This window comes from Paramisgurnus dabryanus, chromosome 2, assembly GCF_030506205.2.
Source record: "Paramisgurnus dabryanus chromosome 2, PD_genome_1.1, whole genome shotgun sequence".
NCBI classification, from domain to species: Eukaryota; Metazoa; Chordata; class Actinopteri; order Cypriniformes; family Cobitidae; genus Paramisgurnus; species Paramisgurnus dabryanus.
In genome coordinates, this window is record NC_133338.1 from 22,633,621 (window position 1) to 22,656,255 (window position 22,635).

At 39.6% G+C, this 22,635-nt stretch overlaps 3 protein-coding genes across 6 annotated transcripts; all 3 read left to right on the forward strand.

The window, feature by feature from the left end:
- The first annotated feature begins 1,100 nt into the window (after positions 1-1,100).
- On the forward strand, positions 1,101-5,196 carry rbm4.2 (RNA binding motif protein 4.2). 2 transcript variants are annotated; one of them, XM_065248653.2, is made up of 4 exons: positions 1,228-1,321; positions 1,902-2,332; positions 2,700-3,447; positions 3,687-5,196. In XM_065248653.2, the coding sequence occupies exons 2-3, from the start codon at positions 1,921-1,923 to the stop codon at positions 3,428-3,430; spliced, it is 1,143 nt and encodes a 380-aa protein (XP_065104725.1). In that variant the 5' UTR covers positions 1,228-1,321; positions 1,902-1,920; the 3' UTR covers positions 3,431-3,447; positions 3,687-5,196. The 2 variants fall into 2 exon arrangements, with proteins under 2 accessions (XP_065104726.1, XP_065104725.1); XM_065248654.2 differs by lacking the exon at positions 2,700-3,447 and having other exon boundaries at positions 1,101-1,321.
- A 126-nt stretch (positions 5,197-5,322) lies between these two features.
- rbm4.1 (RNA binding motif protein 4.1) lies at positions 5,323-9,582 on the forward strand. 3 transcript variants are annotated; one of them, XM_065248651.2, is made up of 4 exons: positions 5,323-5,529; positions 5,994-6,430; positions 7,100-7,963; positions 8,651-9,582. In XM_065248651.2, the coding sequence occupies exons 2-3, from the start codon at positions 6,019-6,021 to the stop codon at positions 7,939-7,941; spliced, it is 1,254 nt and encodes a 417-aa protein (XP_065104723.1). In that variant the 5' UTR covers positions 5,323-5,529; positions 5,994-6,018; the 3' UTR covers positions 7,942-7,963; positions 8,651-9,582. The 3 variants fall into 3 exon arrangements, with proteins under 3 accessions (XP_065104723.1, XP_065104722.1, XP_065104724.1); XM_065248650.2 differs by having other exon boundaries at positions 7,100-9,582; XM_065248652.2 differs by lacking the exon at positions 7,100-7,963 and having other exon boundaries at positions 5,344-5,529.
- A 1,717-nt stretch (positions 9,583-11,299) lies between these two features.
- Positions 11,300-22,276, forward strand: sf1 (splicing factor 1). The gene is given in 13 exon segments (XM_065248646.2): positions 11,300-11,703; positions 11,986-12,114; positions 14,882-14,957; positions 18,781-18,933; positions 19,029-19,118; positions 19,211-19,394; positions 19,474-19,589; positions 19,683-19,790; positions 20,313-20,499; positions 20,603-20,770; positions 20,772-20,817; positions 20,992-21,156; positions 21,261-22,276. Coding segments are annotated over 13 exon segments (2,001 nt in total). The 5' UTR covers positions 11,300-11,447; the 3' UTR covers positions 21,584-22,276.
- Positions 22,277-22,635: the final 359 nt, after the last annotated feature.

Consider the following 22,635-nt stretch of genomic DNA (forward strand, 5'->3'; position numbering starts at 1 on the left):
GTATTGTAATGTATTATAAACCAGAACTTTGTGCGACAAAATGAGCGCCATCACTTCGTCTTCCAGGCTGTTCTTTAGCCGCTAATGTCTCGGCCCATGTGTGTCCAAATCGGCATGTCTAAATTGCAGATTTCATGAAGGTGGATAGACTCCCCCCAATTTTTTCTCATTAAACAATCTGTTTGTTTATAATTTTGCATTTTAAGGTTTAAGACAGGTAAGTTGATGTAATGAGTGCTTATCACAGCATGCCTTTATTTGATTGTTCCAGAGTATAGCTGTAAACCTTTTGCTACACACTATCATAATACACATAGCATGACCAACAGTTTATATTAAACCAAAAAAATCTTTGGTTATACTTTATTCATGGAATATATTTGTGATGTAGGCTGTCCTCTGAAACTTTGGGTAAGTTGTATAATAAAGGTGCACACAGTAATCCTGTATTGCAGTGGTCTTTGAGTGGAAAGGTTTGGTGTCAGGCGTGATTGATTTAAGGGAACACAACGGGTCCAATAAAGGGTGGAATATGTAACCACATGTGTGGTGATTCCCCCTCCCTGATAGCACACATACATCTCAGAGACGTCTATTTGATGTCTGCTGTTTTATCTGCAATATGTATTTTGATTGTTTACTCATCTGCAGTAGGTCTTTGAGACATTTGCTAAAAGATGTCATTTAGACATATTGAAGATCTTTATCAGATGTTTTTGCACACCAGATTTATTCCAGACATCTTACAGACGTACATGTGCTATCTGTAAATAATAAGTGGTACAATAAAAATGTGTACTCGTGGGAGTGTTCATCTGAAAACATTTTGTGCGTTTATTGAGGAAAATTTACTTTGTGCACCTTTTTATCTATGGGAAGTCGTCGTCTCTTCAAGCTTGTATAAAATTGACAATAAAGTTGATTTACTTGCCAAATATGACTCCTCGTTTACTTTCCTAAGGGATGTGTGTGCGCGAACGCGCCCTTTTCAGTGTATATGAATGAAAATTGTTGAAATAAAGCTTGGATTTTACGAAATGATGAAATTTCACAGCTTCATTATAAAGAACCGTAAAGGCTATGCTATAGCGTTGATACACAAAATATCAGTGTTGCATAAAGACAACATAAGATGTCTTATTTGTTGATGTTGCATTTAGAAGGTGCAGGATAGAAAAATGTTTACACTGCTAAACAAAATAAAAGCTGTTAAAGCTTGAGTACCGTTTCCGCTCGTGGACCGGAAGTGCTCTTGGTGGCGGCGCGGACGCCATTTTAGCTCATTCATCTTCACGGGCGGTGAGATTTCCTGATCAATACGGTAAGGCAGAGCTTTTTCCTCATTTAATTTTAATTTATCATTTAAGGTCTACATATTTTATAAGAAAAGAATACGATATCAAAAAATGTATGTGTGTTTTGTATTGCGTCGGCCAAATCGGTTAACTCCATGTTGTCGTGCTAACTTGAGTAAGTTCACGTTAAGCTTTCTGTAACGTTAGCCGACGTATCAACAACAGAAGAGGTATCGACGCTCACGGGCCGTTTTTTACATCGTGTAAAGAGCAATATAAAAAGTTACAAATTAATAAATTAAACGTGTAACAAGTTAGTGGGGATATTTGTTAGACATGCTAAACGAGGCCTAGTAACGCGAGGAAATTCGGCTGCGCCATAATCCGGGTTCCGTGCTTTCTCGTCACAATTTATACACTTTTAATAGTCCTACGTGTTATTTTAAGACTTAATTGTATCTGAAAAATTTTAATCTGAAGCCACACACTTGCTTAAAGTTCTGATGCGGTTTCAGTTTCAAGACAGCAGTAATGTAACGTTACGTTAGCTTAAAGAGATACCATTTTATATAACGTGCATTTCGAAACTATGCTCCCTCTGTCCAGGAAATAAACGGAAATAAAGATGGTTAAGATCTTTGTTGGCAACCTATCCTCGAGCACGACCACGGAAGATCTGCGCTCGCTTTTTTCTCAATACGGCAAAGTAAAAGAATGTGACGTCCTGAAAAATTATGGCTTTGTACACATGGACGGTAAGCAGGATGCCGAAGAGGCTATTCGCAAACTGCACCATCATGAGCTGAAAGGTCAACCTATAAATGTGGAGATGAGCAAAGGGAAACCAAGGGGCTCAACCAAGCTGCACGTGAGCAACATCGGCAGTAACTGCACCAACCAACTGCTCCGGGACTTGTTTGAAAAATATGGTCCTGTTGTTGAGTGTGACATAGTGAAAGACTATGCCTTTGTACACATGGAGCGAATGGAGGATGCCATGGAGGCCATCAGTGAGCTGGAAAACACAAACTTCCAAGGTGAACATTAAGGGAAAGCTGCGAAAAACATGGTTGCCCAGGGTTGTTTTTGCTTCATTGTTTTTAGCATGGAAAGAATATACAACTACTTTGTAGATTTTTGTAATTGCCCAATTAAAACGGCATTCTAAGATTTTTTTTAATTTAACATCATATCTGATAAAAGTTCCAATGTATATTGAGAGAGTTTTTGCATAAGTTAATACAATGTGCGTGAGTGCTTTCACCACAAGTTTTGCTTATAGACATTAACTTAATAGTATTAAAGTGCACTGTGGCTGTCACCATACAAGTATTCTCTTTAATACGTGACGTGAGCGGGAGAAAATTTTACATTGTCTTGCGTGTGTTCTCTTCCTTCCACAAGGCAACCTGATCAAAGTGCAACTATCCACGAGTCGTCTCCGCACGATACCCGGCATGGGAGACCAAACTGGCTGTTATGTCTGTGGAGAGCAGGGCCACTGGTCCAAAGATTGCAGACGTGGTCAGAATGGTAGCTATGGTGGATCGGGGGGATTCCATGGCAATAGAGGCCCCCCGAGGGGTGGGCCAAATTATGGCATGAGTGGCCCTGGAGGTCCTCCTAGCCGAGGCTACCCAGCAGGGCCACACCCCCCTCCCCCACCTATGAGCCGACGTCCCAGCTATGGCGAGTATGGCGCAGATGCTCGAGATCGGTTCCCCAGCAGGCCGCCGAGCACCTATCCAGAGAGGCCGCCCGCATATGATCGAGATCGTTACGGAGGCATCGATTTCTACGAGAAGTATCGGGCTCGTCCGGTTGGCTCTAGCCCTTTTGCGGATAGGCCTCTCTCTATCCCCCCTCCTCCCCCTCCCCCTTCTTCTTCTCTCTCAAGGATGCGGTTGGCTCCTCCCAGCCTTGATCCCTATGAACGACGTCCTCTGGCGCCCCCACCTCCCACAGCATCGGCATACTTCTCGCGGGACCGTAGCCCAATCAGGCGTGTGGGCACGGGTTCGGAAGGCTACTTGTATGAGCGTACGCGACTTTCCCCGGTCTCGAGGAGCTCCTCATCGTACCCCGTGCCGCGAACCAGGGACAACTACACCGAGCGGGTTCGATACGCATACTAAGCCACACACATGCTAAGGTGAGCGAAATCGGGTAGTTAACATTGACCCAGATGAGATTTCAACCGTGATCTGTTCTAAGCGTAGCGATGTATTCTTACATAAGTATATATGTGAGTGAGCAATGCAGTAAGCCGCTTCGATTACAAAGTGTAGTAAGAACAACGGCTTGACTTTTCGGAGTCAAAAAGTGAAGTTTATAATGCTTGTCATTTAACCATCAAATGTTTTACCAAGTTTTTGTTGTTGTTTTTTTTAGGTGTTTTCAAGTGATACAGCTTTCTTTCCACCTATATGACCTTTTGATCAAAAATGACCCAAGATGCTGCGCCGGATTTAAAAGATGGAGAATTGAAAAGACACTTGATCACAATGCTTATTCGATCTGCTGAATATTTTACACACATACAGTTTAATATTCCCTTTCCCATAAAGTCTATTTTTTGTCATCTGTGCATAAGTTAGTGTTTTGTAGATGGGTTTTGCCTCCAGTATCCAGAGGTAAGGTAAAATATCTGATGTCAGCATCATTTTTAAGATTTATTAATTGCAAATAACCATACTCGAGTGAGGCTTACTTTTTTTCTCTAGTCTACTTGTGATCCATTATTTACTTTTTTTTTATGTAAAGACTATATCTCCAGCTGTTAGGTCTGCTTGCCACTAAACATTTTGACTTTGTAATTACAAATAAAGGGATAGTTCACCACAAAAAAAGAAACTTCTGTCATTTACTCATCCTCACGTTGTTACAAACCTGTATACATTTCTTTGATGAACCCGAAAATATTTTTTGAAGAATGTTTGTAATCAAACTGATCAGGGGGCCCCATTTCGTAATTTTTGGTTTTTACTGTGAAAGTCAATGGTGCCTCTGACCAGTTTGGGTACAATCAAACATTCCTCAAAATGTCTTCCTTAGTGTTCATCACAACAAATACATCAATAAAGGTTTGTAACAACGTGAGGGGGAGTAAATTAGGACAGGACTTAAATTTTTGTGTGAACTACCCTTTAAGTTTTGTGAGGACAATCTGGTTATGTTTTTTTTTTTTTTGGTGATTGTGTATTTGGGGAAGTGGCCATTTGTAATTGAATCCTACAGCTGCAAAATGCTTTAATGAAAAATAAATTCAAATCCAACATTCCAACTTCATATCTACTACAGGTGATTGGTTTTATTGAAATGTAAAAAATATTCAAGAGTTGAGTTTCTCATCTGCTCAAAGATTCTTGTCATTAATTTGGTGGTTGTATCTATTTGGTACAGTTAAAGGTGGGGCAACTTCTTATACTTTAAGGTTTTGTGTAAAATTTAGACGTTTGGTTGAAATTAATTTGACTTTTTTGTTACTGCCTGTACTTCTAGATGTGATTTCATTCACAACGTAAAAATGTTGGGCCGTTAATGTGGTATGGGTAAACATTTTGTACCCTATCTGGTTTGGACCTGATTTTTCTGTTTGTGCGTACCACTGACTGTTTATGGCAGGGGATTTTACATTGTATAAGGCACCTGGATGTGTGAAGACGGAAATATGGACTGTACGTGAGAGTGAATTAGGAACGTGCAGACCGACTCTCACTCAGGGCTTTATTCACCTTTCGAGACTGCTGACATTTATTAGCGTTTCTTCTTTATGGGTGCCTTGGGAAGCTCTGTGAAATGTTTATAAATTTGATTTTCTGTAGTTTGTACATTTCCTACAGAAGTCAGGAGTGTGTTTTATGAATTATCTTTTGTAATAAACCAATATTTTGGTGACAAACTGCCTGTTTTATTGAAGTCGTCATACAGTCGAGTATTTAGGCATTAGCTATGCCTTTAACTCAAAAGAAAACAACGAATAAGTCCACGCCCTTCAAACGAGTTTATCTACTACACAAGTTATTAATTCAATAATTTTGTATTTTATAACATTTATGATGCTGCATATTCCGGTTTGAAGTAAGATTTTACACGAGGCTTTCAATAGAGAGAAAAGAAAAGGGGTGGGCAGTATTCATCCCATGCGTTTGTATTTTCCAGTCAGCTTTGCTTTATGCGATGCACGAGTGACGCCATTTAATCTCGCTCCTGCACGCACGCACTGTTTGAAAAGGTACGAATTGCATCTTTATGCTCCATCCAAATTATTATAATGTACGCATAGGTCTTTATTTGTGACCAGTCTCATTTTTGCCTCTTTATGTGATGTAAACGCATGTGTTTAGTTATTTCCGATCTGCACATTTTCTCGTGTTGCCGATTAGCTAGCTGTTGTTGTAGTGCTGTACGTCTGCTCACTTTACGAAACCATGCATGAAATATGAATGCATTGCGGTAATAACAAAAAAAATCCACTTTGATGTACTAATAATTTGGATTTTAAATGTGGACACGCATCTAATAAATCAATGGCGGTGCGAGTAAGTTACCGCGTCTGCCCATTGTCCTTCGCGCTGATGCACGTCTCTGCGCATATATAACATTTTAAAACACATAATTATGTATGTCTGCCGCGTTTGTTTTTATAAAAGTTACAATTACTTATGTTCTTACTTTCGTATATATCCCCCACAACAGGGCCTTAAAAATTTGATTTAGTACAATGGTGAAAATCTTCGTTGGGAACCTGTCGCCAGACACCACAGCGGATGAGATTCGCTCGCTCTTCTCTCAGTATGGGAAGATCTCCGAATGTGACATCGTGAAAAACTTCGGCTTTGTGCACATGGATGACAAAGCGGAGGCAGATGAAGCTATCAGAAACCTTCACCATTACGTGCTCAACGGTTTGGCAATGAACGTGGAGATGAGCAAAGGGAAACCCAAGACTTCTACAAAACTTCACGTAGGGAACATCAGCAATACCTGCACGAACCAAGAACTCAGGGCTAAATTTGAAGAGTATGGACCTGTGGTGGAGTGTGACATCGTCAAAGAATATGCTTTTGTACACATGGAGCGGGTTGAAGATGCTATGGAGGCCATCAGTGGTCTGGACAACACGGCCTTCCAAGGTGAACCAATAAATTAGTATGGTAGTCAGTGTAGCCAAAAATAATTTGATCATGTCATTTTGTACCCAAAGTGAGCCTCATTACAGGCTGGTAAGTAGAAGATGTGGTAAGTGACCAGTGAAGGATTTCAAATCTTGTTACTGTACGTGGAGGTCACAATATTTTTTTGTGCTTATCAATGTATCCATAAGCTGAGACAATTGGTAGCAATCCAAAATGCATGCTTTAGTTACTCTTAAAGTCAACATGAAATCCGTATTGACCATATTATGCACTTTTTTGTGCGTGATTCATCTGCGGCATTATTCCATAGTTTGATAATACACATCCCTCTTTTAAATTATCTCCTGGCAACCACGTGGCCCTATTGTGGTGCATAATGCTCACTTTTTTATAAGATCAGTGTCTTATTGATATGTCTCACCCTATCTTTGTTTTAGTGACTTTGCTTATTTTTACTTTAGATTATAGAATTTCAATAGCTTGCGAACAACGTTTCACGTTGACTTTAAAAATTAAACAGATTTTGCCTAAAAATAATGATGTGCGTGTCTTGATGGTTGTGTCTGAGGATTTTAACATGAAATCTAAATTTATAATCGTTTGTTCCGTATAAATGCTAAAGGAGTACATTATGGCAAATTTTCTTACGTCTTTCTTTTCCTTAAGGCAAACTGATGAGCGTGAAGCTTTCGACTAGCCGCCTGCGTACCGCGCCGGGAATGGGAGAGAGAACGGGTTGTTATCGGTGCGGGCAGGAAGGCCACTGGTCCAAAGAATGCCCATTGGACCAGAACGGCTCCTACCGAGAGGGCTCAGGCTCGGCAGGATGTGGGCCCCTCAGGTTTGGTGGGGGTGGCGATCGTGGCGGCCGGGGTTTTCACCGTGGCTTCAGTGGCGAGCAAGGCTACAGTGGAAGCTTTGTACCCTCGCATGGCTTCACCAGGGGAGCAGGGTATTGTGTCCCTGGGTATGGAAGGGGTGCAGGTTTTGAGAGCGCAATGAATTACGGTTTGCCAGCGGGCTACGGGATTGGCGCGGATAATAGCATGGCCCCGGTGTACGGAAACGAGGCTGCCTATGGGAGCAGTGGCATGGGCTACGGGGGTTCGTTGCCTGCGTACCCGATAAGGCGACCACCCTTTGAGGAACGAGATCCGTACGGGGTGGTGGACTTCTACGAGAAGTATCGGGCACGTCCGTACGGAACCAGTTATTTCGAAGATAGACACGCGGTTCCACCTCCTGTTCCTCCTCCCCCGTCTTCCTCTGCGATCGCGAGGTCCTCCACTAACCTTGACCCATATGAGAGGCGTCCCCTCCCCCCTCCTCCAGCTCCCACATCTTCATACTATGTCCGCGACCGAAGCCCAATCCGGCGGGTTCCCATAGAGGCGGAGGGATACGCGTACGATCGCGCGGCCCTCTCCCCTGTCACTTCGCTACCCACCAATTCTGTATATGACGTACCGCGGGATCCATACGCCGAGCGAGCTCGCTATGCTTACTAACCTATAAACTGAACACATTCAGGTGAGATCTTTTTAGAAATACAAAAGGTGAGATCAAAATTTGGTAAAGTACTATGATCCATTGTGTCACTCATCATGAGCTGTATTTATGCCCTTAAAGTCCGTGTAAAGTCATTTCAGAGAATTGTTTCTAAACACATTATAGATGTTAGAAATGTATTGCTGATACACGTTACAAAGACTCTGAACTATATAGTACAGAATTGTGGAGTTAAACAGTTTTTCCACATTTCTCTGTTTAGGATTATTAGGGCGGGGCTTAAACTGTGGGTCGATGAGGCCCTGGAGCCAGAGAGCATGGCCCTGCCCTAAAACACAATAGCGAGCATCCACTTAGATTTTGCTGGGTGGTTTTTAACACATTTTTCTGTGGTGTGACAAACTGAGAACACCTTTTAATATCGGACTTTACGTGGACTTTAAAGTTACGGTTCTGCCCAGTGTAAACTTGAACCTCACAGAGGATATTTACAGGTCCCATTTGTTCAAAATGATTAATAGACACATTCCCAGAATATGTTTATTTACTTTTTTTAAGATTAGCTAAAAACAAGATCTTACTATACATTTTATTATTTATAAAGGGTATGTTAATAAGTTTAACTGGCAACTTGGTGGTATGGATACTTTAACAGAATGAATAACTGACTGATTAACACATTTTTATAATAGATTTTTCTCTTTGCAGGTGTTTCTTGGTTTCTCACTGATCATTTTAGAAGAACGATGCATTCAATTTTGGCTGGATTAAGGACATTACAGACAGCCCATGTCTTTACTAAATTACTTTTGTTGTCTTAGCAAATGTGTTGTAGCCCTGTGGTTTTAGGTGCAAAGAACTGTAAATATTTTTTACCATCATTAATAGTTTAAAAGCATAAAAAGAATTATGTTCTTTTTCTGTAGAAATTATCGCAAATAGTATTTTGGATGCAGATTGTGCCTGCAGTTGCTCTGGACAGTCCCAGTATTGTCAATAACACCTTTTCAATTGACTTAATCTTGAATTGAACTCTTTTCTCCTAAGGAGAATATGCCAGAATACTCTTAAAAATGTACTGTAAAATTCTTTCTGCGCAAACATTTTATCCAGATTGCGACCCTTACCTTTAAAATTTTGAAATGGAAAAATAACAAGAATACCAATTGTGATGTTCAGGCTACAAAACTGAGGCGGATGATTTTTCATTATTCTACCTCGTTTGGCCTACTCTAAAAATGAACAATCTCAGATCAATTATGGGGGCGGTTTCCCGGACAGGGGTTAGACTAGTCCTAGACTGAAATAAATGTAAGAGCTGTCCAAAATGAAAACAACTTGCACTGACATATCTTAAAATACATCAGTGTCCTCATTTTTTGCCTCAAAATGCACACAAGTAATGTTTTTAGTAAGGCATGTTTGTTAAAACTAGTTATATTTCCTAATTAAACTAAGGTCTAGTCCTGGCTTAAGCTAATCTCTGTCCGGGAAACCATCCCATGGTGAATTGTAATAAACCAGTCCTTGTTTAATTTGATAAAAAAAATCTGAAAAGATGATTTTGCAGTTTTACTTTGGAAATTCAATTCATGTTCTAAATGTGCTGTTAAATTCTTAATAAAATAATTCTTCCTAAATGTCTTTCTTCTCAGGATATAAAATCTGTGTATCTAAAATATGTTTTTATTCTATCAGCTACTTATCAATTGAAATGTAATCTGATTATAATATAAATTAGGTATAGAAATGTTTAGCTACTCACACATTACACTATCAATCAGATATGTTGGGTCCCCACAGTAACAAATTAGCAGACCCCAAATGTTAAAACATTACTATTTTAAAACACAACTGGATGATTAATAGGGCTGGGCAAAAAAAAAGATTTTTTTCGATTTATCGTTTTTTTTAATTTGGTCGATTCAAAATCGATTCTCAAAGAGAAGAATTGATTTTTTTCTTTCATATGTATTTCCGCAAACATTGAACGTAAGATTAACGTTAATCTGATTGCTAGTCTTCTTCACTAGATTTAACCCTCTTTTTTGCCTTGCGCGATGTTACTAAGAAGCGAGAGGCGAGCCTGTCATTCAGGTTCTTAATTGACATTAATGCCACCTTCACATAAAAAGTCAGAAGTATGGAAGCATTTTAGATTTCACAAGCAAGACGACGAGGATTGTGTTGTGGTTTTTAATTTCTTTTTATTAATTACCCACTTGTAAACTGATGTTCACTGTTCTTTTTTATTAATATAGTATTTGTATTAAATCTATATTCATTGAGTCGAATCGAGAATCGAGTATAAAAACCGACCCGAGAACTGGAAGCGAAAATTGAATCGAATCGAATCGATTTGATAGCTTGTGAATCGGAATCGAAATGATCTGGAACATCTGAATCGATACCCAGCCCTAATGAATGATTAATGTAAAACTTATGCTGTTTTGTTTCCCGAATAGTTGTGTTTAAAGGCTGGAAACTACTTTATTCAACATTCCAGCATTATCTTTACTAAAATAAAAAAACTGAGGGAAATCTACAAGTATAATTTTACTTCTTAAGCTGACCTGACCCAACCTGTGGGGTACTATACAATGGAAAAGCACCAATAGAGAGTCCCTTATGTCTTAATGAAGGGTCCTGGACCCCCCCCCCTTTAATTCGAGCACTGCTATCATTAATGATAGAAATGAGTTTTCAAACCAGGGGGTCCCCAGAAAATGTATTTATTATGTGTTTAGCTCTTTAATTGCTAAATCCATTTCAGAATTATTTATATTTTCTTTGCATCCTTCTAATGTGTTTTTTCTTATTACAGTCCCTTTAATCTCACTTATTGGGGATAATAAGGCAGGATTCTTTGTAAAGCTGCTACTAAACAAGATTAATTGTCAAAGTTACAGCAGTACAAATACAATTAAATTGAAATGTTTATTCATTCAGCATTAAGTGTAGTAGGCAATTCGTTTTACAGAGACACAAACACGTTTAGCAAAATGTAGGCTTGTTTGATTTCATGCGGCGCCGCAAGAACCAACCGCCGGATGACGTCAAAGTTCCGCGAGAGCGATTTTAAAGCAAACTCCTCCGTATGATTTCGCGAGTCGCTCTCGCGGTACTATGACGTCATCCGTCTGTCGGAAACTTGCCGGGCCCCACGAAGTCAACGAAGCTTTTTGACTAATCCTGCTTGGAGGTTTGCCTTGTTCATGGAACTACCAATAAGATGTAATCACAATGTTCTTGACGTATCTACGTCACATCCCAAACGATCCAATGATCAATAGCACACACAGATGGACATTATAGCCAGCCAATCAGATACTTCTAAAGTGGCGTCAAATCACCTTTGTCAGTCTCAGCGGACGCCATCTTAGCTAACGGAAGAGAGAGGAAGGTTGCATGTTAGCCGACATACGTTTATTTTAAAATATCTAAAAAGGCGAAAGAGGCGTTGTGTGCAGACTTTAAACAAGAGTGAAGACTCTTACGCCAAGAAATGGCAACGGGAGCCAACGCAACCCCGCTGGGGAAGCTACACCCGAGCATCGGCGCCAAGCGAGGCTTCGACTCCGGGCCCGGTGCGGGATTAATGGCTCCGCCCGGGCCTCCAGTGTCTTTCCCGCTGCAGAACTTTCAGCCACCGCAATTGACCAACCCAGTCTTTTCCCAGTTTCCCGTAGCCGTGAGTTCTGCTCTCTCAAACCCAATCGGAGTCGGGATACAGTCACAGGCGGGAGTAGGAGTAGGAGGAGGTAAAGAACGTGGATGGGGCCTTGTTGTAGCTCTACGAGGGCCATTGTCTTAGATGTGGCTTCAGTCATTGTTAGCTTGATGTGTGATTTTGCCATTATAATTACCATGATAAATAGATACAACGTGCACAATGCATTAGACCATATGGGATAAGAGACGTAAGATGTATTTGTAGAATAAATCTATATGGTAAACACTGGCAGTTTTTTAAACTGTATGTGAACTGTGCTTTCTGGACTTAACGTGCTGCTGACATTTCGCATGTAACTCACAATTTATAGATTTTGGGCAGAAGAAGCGAAAAAAGAGCCGGTGGAGCAGTGAGACCCCCGATCAGAAGACCGTTATCCCAGGCATGCCCACCGTTATCCCACCCGGGCTGAGTCGCGACCAAGAGCGTGCTTATATAGGTGAATATTTACATACACTCTTACGTACTGTGTCTAAGGTGTGTGTCTGTGAACTTGCAGAATTCTGTTAAGGGGTACATTTTGTATGCACCCAAACTACTCACTTTTTGTCGTTGAGACCAAAAACCTATATATTTTTCCTCACAGTTTGCACATCACATGCAGGATGTAAATGCTGAATTTCATAAGTTTGACTTCCTTACTGATCTGGTTGAGGTCATTTAAAGGGACACTCAGTAATCATTCGTCATTTAATATAACAAAAATGTTTTTGGCATAAGCTCACTTGAGATTAAAAGTGCGTCCCAAATCACACACTTATGCATTATTCTACTTTAAATACTATAAATTGTATAAGTGGTGTGGGTCATGTGCACTTCTTTTATGAGAATTTTCAACATAAAGTTTTCGAATGATGCACTCATTTAAAGGGAGACTCCATAAAAAAATGCTTAATTTCCAGCACCCCTAGAGTTAAACATTTGATTTTTAGCGTTTTGGAATCCATTCAGCTGATCTCTGTGTTTGGTGGTACAACTTTTAGCATAGTTTAGCATAATCTATTGAATCTGATTAGACCATTAGCATCATGCTAAAAACAACCAAAGAGTTTCGATATTTTTCCTATTTAAAACTTGACTCTTCTGTAGTTACAGTGTACTAAGGTGGACGGAAAATTAAAAGTTGCAATTTTCTATGCAGATATGGCTAGGAACTATACTCTCATTCCGGCATAGTTATCAAGGACTTTCTTGCACAGTATGTCATTTGGGACACACATTTTTTTTCTGACATCTTGGTGTGCAAATTTAACCTTGATTCATTGTTTAAATCTTATGAGGCAGACACCATGGCTTCATAAGTTGTGGCAACTATGGCTAAAGTTACTGTGCAAACATTGTTATGTACACAATTGTGCACGTGCCTGGATATTGTATTAATTGTCAACATAAAGGCATAAAATTGCTGAGTGTTCCTTTTTAAAGTATAGACTTTGGGAAGTTTTCTAACCATTGTAATTCATGTCACTATGCATAGAGAACCGAGAAAAATGCAGTGCATTGTCACCATCTCCGTATGTCTGTTATGACCATATAGATATTGTGGTCCGTATGGAGACGGTCATTCCATGGAAATTCAGCACTTTGCCTGAATTCACTGAATGTACTAACTCCATCGATGTGCAATGTGAGGACGTTGAAGTGCTAAGGTGTTAGTAACACTGTCAATGTTTGCATTTCATTTGATGTCCATTAGCAAGAACCCACAGTGTTTTACTGATGTTGCTGCTTGCTGTGAACTGTTTCCAGCTGCAGGACTTCATCAATGCTCATTGTTTATGATGCAAAATATATCGGACCACAAAGCATTGCAGGGCCAACATTGAAAAACAAAAGGCATCTTTTTTCCTTGGTGTCTAAAAACTTGACTTGCTAAAATAATTGCTGTCTTGTATTTTGATGGCATGTGGTGTAGCGTGCTCAAAGCTAATGTGATTAAAGACTATACCTTCTTCACCTTAACTAGTTTTCTAATTATACCCGACACATCATGTCCCCTCCTGCCATCAACCTGCATCATTTAGACAACATAAACTTTGGGGTCTGATCTTTTCAGCATGCCATAATGCATGTGTAAAACCATTAAATGCTTCATGAGTGATGCAAAACACAGGTCACATTTTGGGTTTCTACAGGCTAATTTGGTTGGTATGGCTAGTAAATGTAGTCTCTTTTTTAACTTTGTGCATGAGGAAACTGCATTATTTGGTTTACCTAATTTCTAAATATTTAATTTCAGTTTTGGATTTTTATTATTATTGATGACTGTTGTGTGTCAATAATTCATTTTGTTTTTGATGGACTTTAATTTTTTGTTAGTGAGCGCTTCTAGCCAGTATGTAAATGTTTACTAAGTTACTTTACATTTTATTCCTTGCTTGTTGACAAAAAAAAGTGATAATGTAAAGATAAATGCTCATTTTAGGAAGTGCTTAAAATACATTTATTTAACTTTCTTATCCTCAATGTCAGAATTGCACAGGTATGTCTTTTTAAATAACTCTGACAAACTAAGCCTATTGCAGTCTCAATGACCTTAAAACGTTTAACTGTACTGTAACAATTGATAGTTTAATTAAAAAAAGTATAGTTTTAAGTTTAAATCTTAAAGATTTAATTTAGGTTTGTTTTTTAATAGCTACACCTGATTCTAAAAAAATTGAAAAGAAGGAATGCAGTTGCTCAAGCCACTCAGTTTTAGCCAATAACAACTTTTTATTTTTATCCACCCAGCAGGCCTTCCTGTTTTGCCACCTGTTTTATGCCAGTTAAAAATGTTTTTAATTATTTATTGCCTTTGAATAAATTCATCATAGTAGTTTCTTTCCTCATAGTAGGTGGCAAAAAACCCGAAAGCCTGTTGCAATGATTCTCGTCCTGTGATTTACTCAAATCCTAGCGTTTTGGAACTCGAGTTGGTTTTACATTGACCTCATTTATATTTTAATTGGGAATTTCCAGATGGCTCAGGAATAGTTGAGCACAAACATAAATGTGTTTTCAGTAAATGTGGGATTTCAGTAAATCCAAACATTTGTTTCAGAGGATCAGATGTCTTAAGTTTACCTTGATTCCTAGTGACCTGACAATTGCCAACTTTAGTCATATTAATTTTACAGTGTACTGTTTCTGCTGTGTGGGTTTTAGCTGTTAACCACATTTCTCTCCATCCTTGTTTTTTTCTTTCCTAACCTGATTTCTTCCAGTCCAACTGCAGATTGAAGACCTGACACGTAAACTGCGTACAGGAGACCTGGGAATCCCTGTTAACCCTGAGGACAGGTCGGAATAACGATTTAAACCCACCAACAGTAACATTTTCTTTACCTTTTCTATGCGTAATTTGAGGCCAGTTTGTGAAACAAGTCATTGTTTAAGCAAGGGGTAAGTCTTAATACCTTGCTTTTTTAAAATAAAACCTCATATCTTTGCATCTCTTTGACAAAAAAAATAGATATTTTATATTCTGATTACAGTGAAACTGGTTTTGTTATAAGTCTAATAATTTTGTAATGTTAAATTTGTTGATTTTTTTGGATCTGTTCTGTTTAGAGAAGCAAAGATATGAGCAAAGCCTAAGATAGTGTGTGATCATCTAAGATCAGACTTTAATTTGATAAGTCTTGCCAGGTAACTGGTGCATTAATACTACATACTCTAAAATTTAAAAATAGTTTGCTGTTCATATGTTACTACAGTTCGTAATACAGTTAATGTGAATTTTAAAGGCCTATTCACACAGAATGCAATCCTATAGTGCTGTTTTATACAAACTGATGCAAAAAATTGAATGCCAACAATCCAGCTTTATCTTTGACTTATAAATAAGTGAGAAACTAGCAGATATTTTACAGACACAATAACAAAATTCAGTGTAGCAGCATTGAGCATAGAGCTGAATGCCTGAAATGTATTCGTTGCAGGCCATGTCATCTCTGTACTAGAATTCTATCACTCACTACCTTAAGTCTTCAAACAGATTGATTGTAGAGTATCTACCCTTGTCCTGCATCTTCTCTGTGAACCAGACCGCAAACCAACTTAGAGATACATTGCTCCAGTGAAAATTTTTTTGACTAATGAATATGCATGTCACACTTGGTGTGAATTGACCTTTTGTCTGTAATTTGTCTCCCATTCTGTGTGCATAGTCCTTAGAGGGACAGATCACCCCAAAAAATTAAATAAAACTGCGTTTCTTTGTTTTCAGAACCAAAATGGGTAATTTAAAAGAATATTAACTTTTGTCCCCATTGTGGCAGAATATGGTGCCTGTATCTTAAGCTTTAAATGTACACACAAGCTTCATACACTTAATTGCTTGTGTTAAAATTAAGTGTTTTGAAGGCTTATTGTTGGGTTTGGTGAAAGTTATGGTTGTTGCGGTGACGGAGTTTCCCACCGGTTAATCCGCATGTGACAAACCCGGTGATACCGGTTTCACCGGTTGGGAGGGGCTTATAAATGCGCAGACGTGCGCATTTTACTTTCACTTTTGAATTAGATGCAACTGTTGTTTAAATCCAGCGCTTGCGTACGCTGCGTTAAATTGTGTATGAATTTGCGTGCAAATGCGAGTGCAACAGCTGGTTTAAGTGCTTGAGTCAATGTGCGCAGGTACTTCTGACAGAAACCCGCCAGTCCCAAGCAGAGCAACCGGCTATTCCTCCATAAAGCGCATTCTCATTCAGAATTATTATTATTATTATCATTATCATTATTAAATGGATTGCACTCGAATCCGGCCCCATGGTTCAGCATGCATTCGATTCACGGATTAATACGCAAATTTGGGGAAATGGGTAAAGTTTTTCAGTGTTTCAAAGGCTTGTAAATCCTAACACTCAAGCAGTTTTAAACAATTTAACCGCAAGAAGATGCTAAAGTGAGAAGTTTTCTGTACGCACAGGTTGCCACTTGAAACATTTGTGTTTTAAAGATTTGAAAGGTTATCCTATACGTGCCTGAGAGTTTCTCTACTACTTAACAGGTACATGCAAGGCCCTAAAGCCCGGAGTATAGTCTGTTTTTAGCACGGTCGAATGCACAGCCTTGCAAAGCATAGTTTATTTAACTCGTACGTGTACACAGATGTTCAAAATGCAATGCATCTCCTTGGCTACGTTCTCCTGCATGCACAACCTATGTCTACAAAGTATGCACGGTTACAAAAATCCATCGGGGGGGGGGGGGGTGTACTATTTGATGACGAAATTTGCATGAGAGGCACTGACGCTTGCATATTCGTAAAATGGGACTATTCTTACAGCTTTTAAAACCAAAAAAGTCTATGCTTGTTTAAATGCACTTTTGTGGAAATGCACCTAGAGACATAATAACCAACTAAAATGTTATTAAATTTTATCCAAAATCATCATCTATATGCTAATAGAGCAGTAGAATTATATTGCGTGAGTCACAAAGTTATTTTATGAAGCTTTATGTACTTTTAAAGCTTATGATACAGCACCTTACACTGCCACCTCTGTTGGGACATAAAACAAGACAATACTTAAACTGTTTTGGTTCAAAAGATAAAGGAAAGCTATAAACTATGAACAACGCGGGTGAGTAAAAAAGGACTACGTATTCACTTTTTAGGTGAACTATCCCTTTAACTGTTTGATAATACCCAGCACTTTAGAAGTCGTGAAGGAAAGTTAGTGACTGTTTTACCAAAAAACGTAGCCAACAAGAAAATGTTAACATCTTTTGAGAGCCTTTAAATGAATAAAAACCTTGCTGATGTAAATAATATTGTTTATAACTGTATTTGTAGGTGTTGATGCATTATTGTTTTTCATGCTTTTAAAACGTATATAAAGTCATGTGCATCAGTTAAATTGTGTTTTGACCAGTGTAGGTTTGCTAGACCAAGATTTGCTAGTTTAAGTTTGTCAGGCGTTTTATTGGTATTTTGCTTTTCATTAGACTTAGATTTTTAATTTAATCCCCCTTCTTGCCAACCTCCAAAACGCAGTGTTGGCGAGCACACCCAAGTACATCCTAAAATATGCATTGTTGGTTGATTGGATGGTCAATAATGGGTTTCCATAATAGGGCAACAACCATTTTTGTCCAGGAATTTCCAGATTTCCGCACTGGAAGACCGCTCGGAGGAGAGACGCATTTCTGTCTGAAATAACCATAACCTTAACATTAATCACCTTGGCCAGACATAGACTTCTTAAGCATTCAACATAGCAGGATATGTCATGTTTATGACGTGAAAGTGTTTTTGAAGTAGTCACAGCCCTTGCTCTCTAAACAGCCATAGGTTCTTCGACAGAATCTTAATGCAAAGTTTTTACAGCGCCAACTCTGAAAAGGTTCTTCTTAAAGGTCTATCCACTCCAGGATTTAGGAATGATCGCTCATCAACTCTCAGCTTACAAAACAAAGCTGGGGGGGGGGCTTCAGGTTGTCTGCGCTGGAGAGAGATATCATGCCAAAACCAGCAGAAAGTTCTTCCCTCTTTTTCCCCCACTTTCTCCTCTTCGAGTTGCCTCTCATAAACCTTGTGTGGCTCTCTTGTTTGAGAGCTGTTGAAAGTTAACAATGAGTTCAGATTTATTTCTCTAACCCAAATTCCCCCTCTCGTAACTTTTTTCAAGCACAGAGCCTCATTGTGCCGTCTAACAGGTTTTCAGCACCATCTAAGAGAAAGGTAACAGTCGGGGTGCTCTCACGGAGAGTGCAAATATTTAGATCAGTGAACAAGAAAAGACACTCTTCAAGTGTGTTGGTTGCCCCATTTCTCTCTCTCTTCATTTACTTTTTTAGTGCTACTTTAAAGTATTTTAATAATTAGTGGGCTCCTTGACAGGTTCCCCCCGGTCTGAGCTCTTAGCTCCCTACTACTAAATTGTTTCAAACACAAGTGGGCTTATACATTTAGTTTTTTTTCCATTAGAACGCAAGCACTCTGCTCTGGGGCATCCCATGCACTTTTTAAATGACAGTAGAGCAAACGCCAAATATATATTGTGTTAGTCAGGAGTAGGCAAGCCTTTTAATGTTTAAACTGTTGTGACTGCTGGAAGTACTGTTTTAAGGTTTTGACTGTTTGCCTCCTACCTTTCTCTTCTTCCCACCCTTGTCACAGGTCGCCGTCTCCTGAGCCCATCTACAACAGTGAGGGGAAAAGACTTAACACGCGTGAATACCGCACACGCAAGAAACTGGAAGAGGAGAGACATTCACTCATTACTGAGATGGTGGGACTCAATCCTGAATTCAAACCACCTGCTGACTACAAGTATGAGTTCAACAAATGATATTTTTTCTGGTTTTTACCCTCCACTCTATTGTCTTGTATTAATTGCTTGCTTTATCTCCATTTTTCTTTCTCAGACCACCAGCCACACGGGTTAGCGATAAAGTGATGATTCCTCAGGACGAATATCCAGAAATCAACTTTGTTGGGCTTCTCATTGGGCCACGGTGAGTTTTTCTTTTTTAATAGGATTTCTTTCCTTTGATCTACTTGACAACACCGTAACTGAATATCTGTTTTTTTTTTTTTGTGTCCTCAGTGGCAACACCCTGAAGAACATCGAGAAGGAGTGCTGTGCTAAGATCATGATTCGTGGGAAAGGCTCAGTGAAGGAAGGGAAAGTGGGCCGCAAAGATGGCCAAATGCTTCCAGGGGAAGACGAACCTCTTCATGCATTAGTCACTGCTAACACCATGGAGAATGTCAAGAAGGCTGTAGATCAGGTGAGACTCGTTCAGACGTGTTTGTGCTTACATTGAAAAAATTATCATGCATTATCGCTCATTGTCTGCTTGTCCACAGATCCGTAATATCCTCAAGCAAGGCATTGAGACCCCCGAGGACCAGAATGACTTAAGAAAAATGCAGCTGAGGGAATTGGCACGACTTAATGGTACTTTGAGAGAAGATGACAACAGGTGAGAGAGTGCATGCATTACTTTCGGACCCTCCTCTTAGAGCAGCATAAAATACATAATGTGCATTGCATATAATTGTCACTTTGTCTTTAGGATCTTGCGTCCATGGCAGACCACAGAACCTCGCAGCATCACAAACACAACTCTCTGCACAAAGTGTGGTGGAGCAGGTCACATCTCCTCAGACTGCAAGTTCACCAGGTAATCCTAGCCACTTGCCATCTGCCATTCACAGTTTAGCACCTTGTTTTTTCGTGTATGCTAAATCAAGTAGGGCTGCATAACGATTAATCGCGATTAATCGTTTGCAGAATAAAAGTTTTTGTTTACATCATATATGCATGTGTACTGTGTATAATAATTATGCATAAATAAATACACTTGCATGTAAGTATTTAAGGCGTATTTACATGTGTATATAAATTTTTATATTTATATATAATTTATATTATATATAAATATTTAATCTATAAATATTTTTTTCTTAAAATTATACATGCATGTGTGTATATTTATTTATACATAATTATTATACACAGTACACACACATATATGATGTAAACAAAAACTTTTATTCTGCAAACGATTAATCGCGATTAATCGTTATGCAGCCCTAAAATCAAGTGTGTATTTTTTTTAAAGTATGAAACTATGATAATTGTTCAATGCCCTAGAAAAGTTTAGGGTGCACTAAGTTCGGTTCTACCCCTTCTATATCTGTAGTTCGTTTGCTGCACGGCCTGGTGAACCACCCCAGTCTGCTCAAGATAAGGCACGCATGGATAAAGAGTACCTGTCCCTCATGGCAGAGCTAGGAGAAGCTCCAGTTCCTAGCTCTGGAGGGGGCCACAGCAACCCTCCACCTAGTGGACCTCGTCCAGGAGGGCCCAACAACAACCAGCAACTTCAGGTATGACTTGATTTGCACATTTTTCAAGCCAAATTCTACTATATTTCATCTTATTTTCCCATAATGCGCAAATTTGATCTTTACGTTTACGCACACATTTCAGAACCGTCCACCTTGGATGAATTCAAGCCCTACGGATAACAGGAATTACCATGGTATGCATGGGGCCCCTGGTGGCCCTCACAATTTTCCTCCACCAATGCCAAACATGGGTGGCCCTCCTATGCCACCAAACCCCAGCGGAATGCCTCCACCCTGGATGCAGCCGCCACCCGCCTCCAATGGGCCAAGGTCCAGCACCACCTGGACACCCGATGGGTGAGTGAAACTTGTAGTGTAGTGTTAGTTTCAGCGATATAGTGTTGTCTAAAGATGTAGTTTAATGTTTTTTTTTTTCTTAATGATAATAAAATGATTTTAGTTTAGTCTGAGATCTAAGTTCATTCAGAATTTATCTAATCTAAAGTGTTTTCTTATGATTTGGGTATTCAGGTATGATGCCACCACCCATGGGAATGATGCCCCCACCTCCTCCTCCCCCCAACAACCAACCACCACCTCCTCCTTCAGGACCTCTGCCACCATGGCAACAGCAGGCCCCGCCCCCACCACCCACCAGCAGCATGGCAACCAGCGCTCCACTTCCATGGCAACAAAGTAAGTTGTATAGTTGTTTAACCTATTGCAGAAAATTGTCCACTTTTTTAAAAATTGTAAATAAGTGCTGTTGCTATTGTATCATCTTTTTGTTGTTGTTACAGATACAACCACCACATCCACCCCTGCCACTGCAAACCTGCCTCCATGGCAACAGCCTCAGCAGACAGCCACCTCAGGCACTCAGCCCCCTCCACCCATGGGCACCCCTTCTATGGTGCCCCCTCCACCTGGGGTCCAACCGCCACTTCCCCCTGGTGCCCCACCTCCTCCACCACCCCCTCCACCTGGCTCAGCAGGCATGATGTACGCACCACCTCCCCCGCCCCCACCCATGGACCCTAGCTTTGTGACCATGATGGGAATTCCCGGAATGCCACCTTACGGAATGCCCCCAGCACCTCCTCCACCTCCACCCCAAAGTTAAAGGCTCTGTGTAGTCTTATGGCTCTGTGATCCAACAGTGATGCCTAAATATGTACACGTAAACCACAGGACTATACTTAGTTCTGTTCATTTAACAGCTTGATGTGTTTAGTTAAAGATTTTTTCCGTGCTTGACCTCGGTTCAAATATTTTGCTCCTTTTCTTGTTTGGACAAGAAAAATTGAGCCAGAGAAAGTATGAGAGGCATGGAGCGGTTAGAATTTGTAAATTTGCATTAATTGATAATGATTTTAACTGTAGTATTTTGATCGGTTTTGGTAGAATATTTGTTCATGCTGTTAAAATGTTGATGTGCAGGGAATGTGTGTGTGTTTAAAAATACTTTTTTTGTTTGTTTCTGCCAGCCTGCTTTTTTGTTTTCTTTATGATCCCTCTCCAGTAAGTCAAGATCTGCATATGCTCAACTAGCAACATTCCAACAGATAGAAATCACCATTTATTCATTTAACCAAAACTCTTTATCACATTTGTTGCTGCAAAGTTTAAGACATTTGTCTTGACTACATTGAGGAGGTTATTAACTTACTCTTGAGGGTTTTTGCGCTCGCCTTGTACCCCAACCCATTTGTTTTTATTTAACAAATGTACGTTTGCTTTCCATTGCCTTCCACCAAATGTATTTCAATATTTTTGTAATGAAGCATTCAACTAAATAAAAGTTGGCATGGCGTCAGATTGTGTTGAAACTTTGTTAAAAAAAGACTCGTTTGATGTTTGTGTAGTATGTATATTATACATTTGCAGAGAGGAAACAATAACAGGAAAGTGCATTCACACTATATAGAAGACGACAAGAATTTAAATATGTCAGGTAATTTAACTTGCACAAAATATCTGCATGTGTTGCTTTGCAAACGTTGAAACTTGAAAGAGTAACGTAAAAATGCGTCATGCAAGGATCTTGGCAGCCCTAAAACGTTAAAATGAGTCCTATTGTCTTGGCATTTGTGTGCCATTATAACAACATTGGAATTTAGTCTAAATTTATCTTGACCCGCCCGGCCTGTCAAATATGTACAGTGGTCATGTATC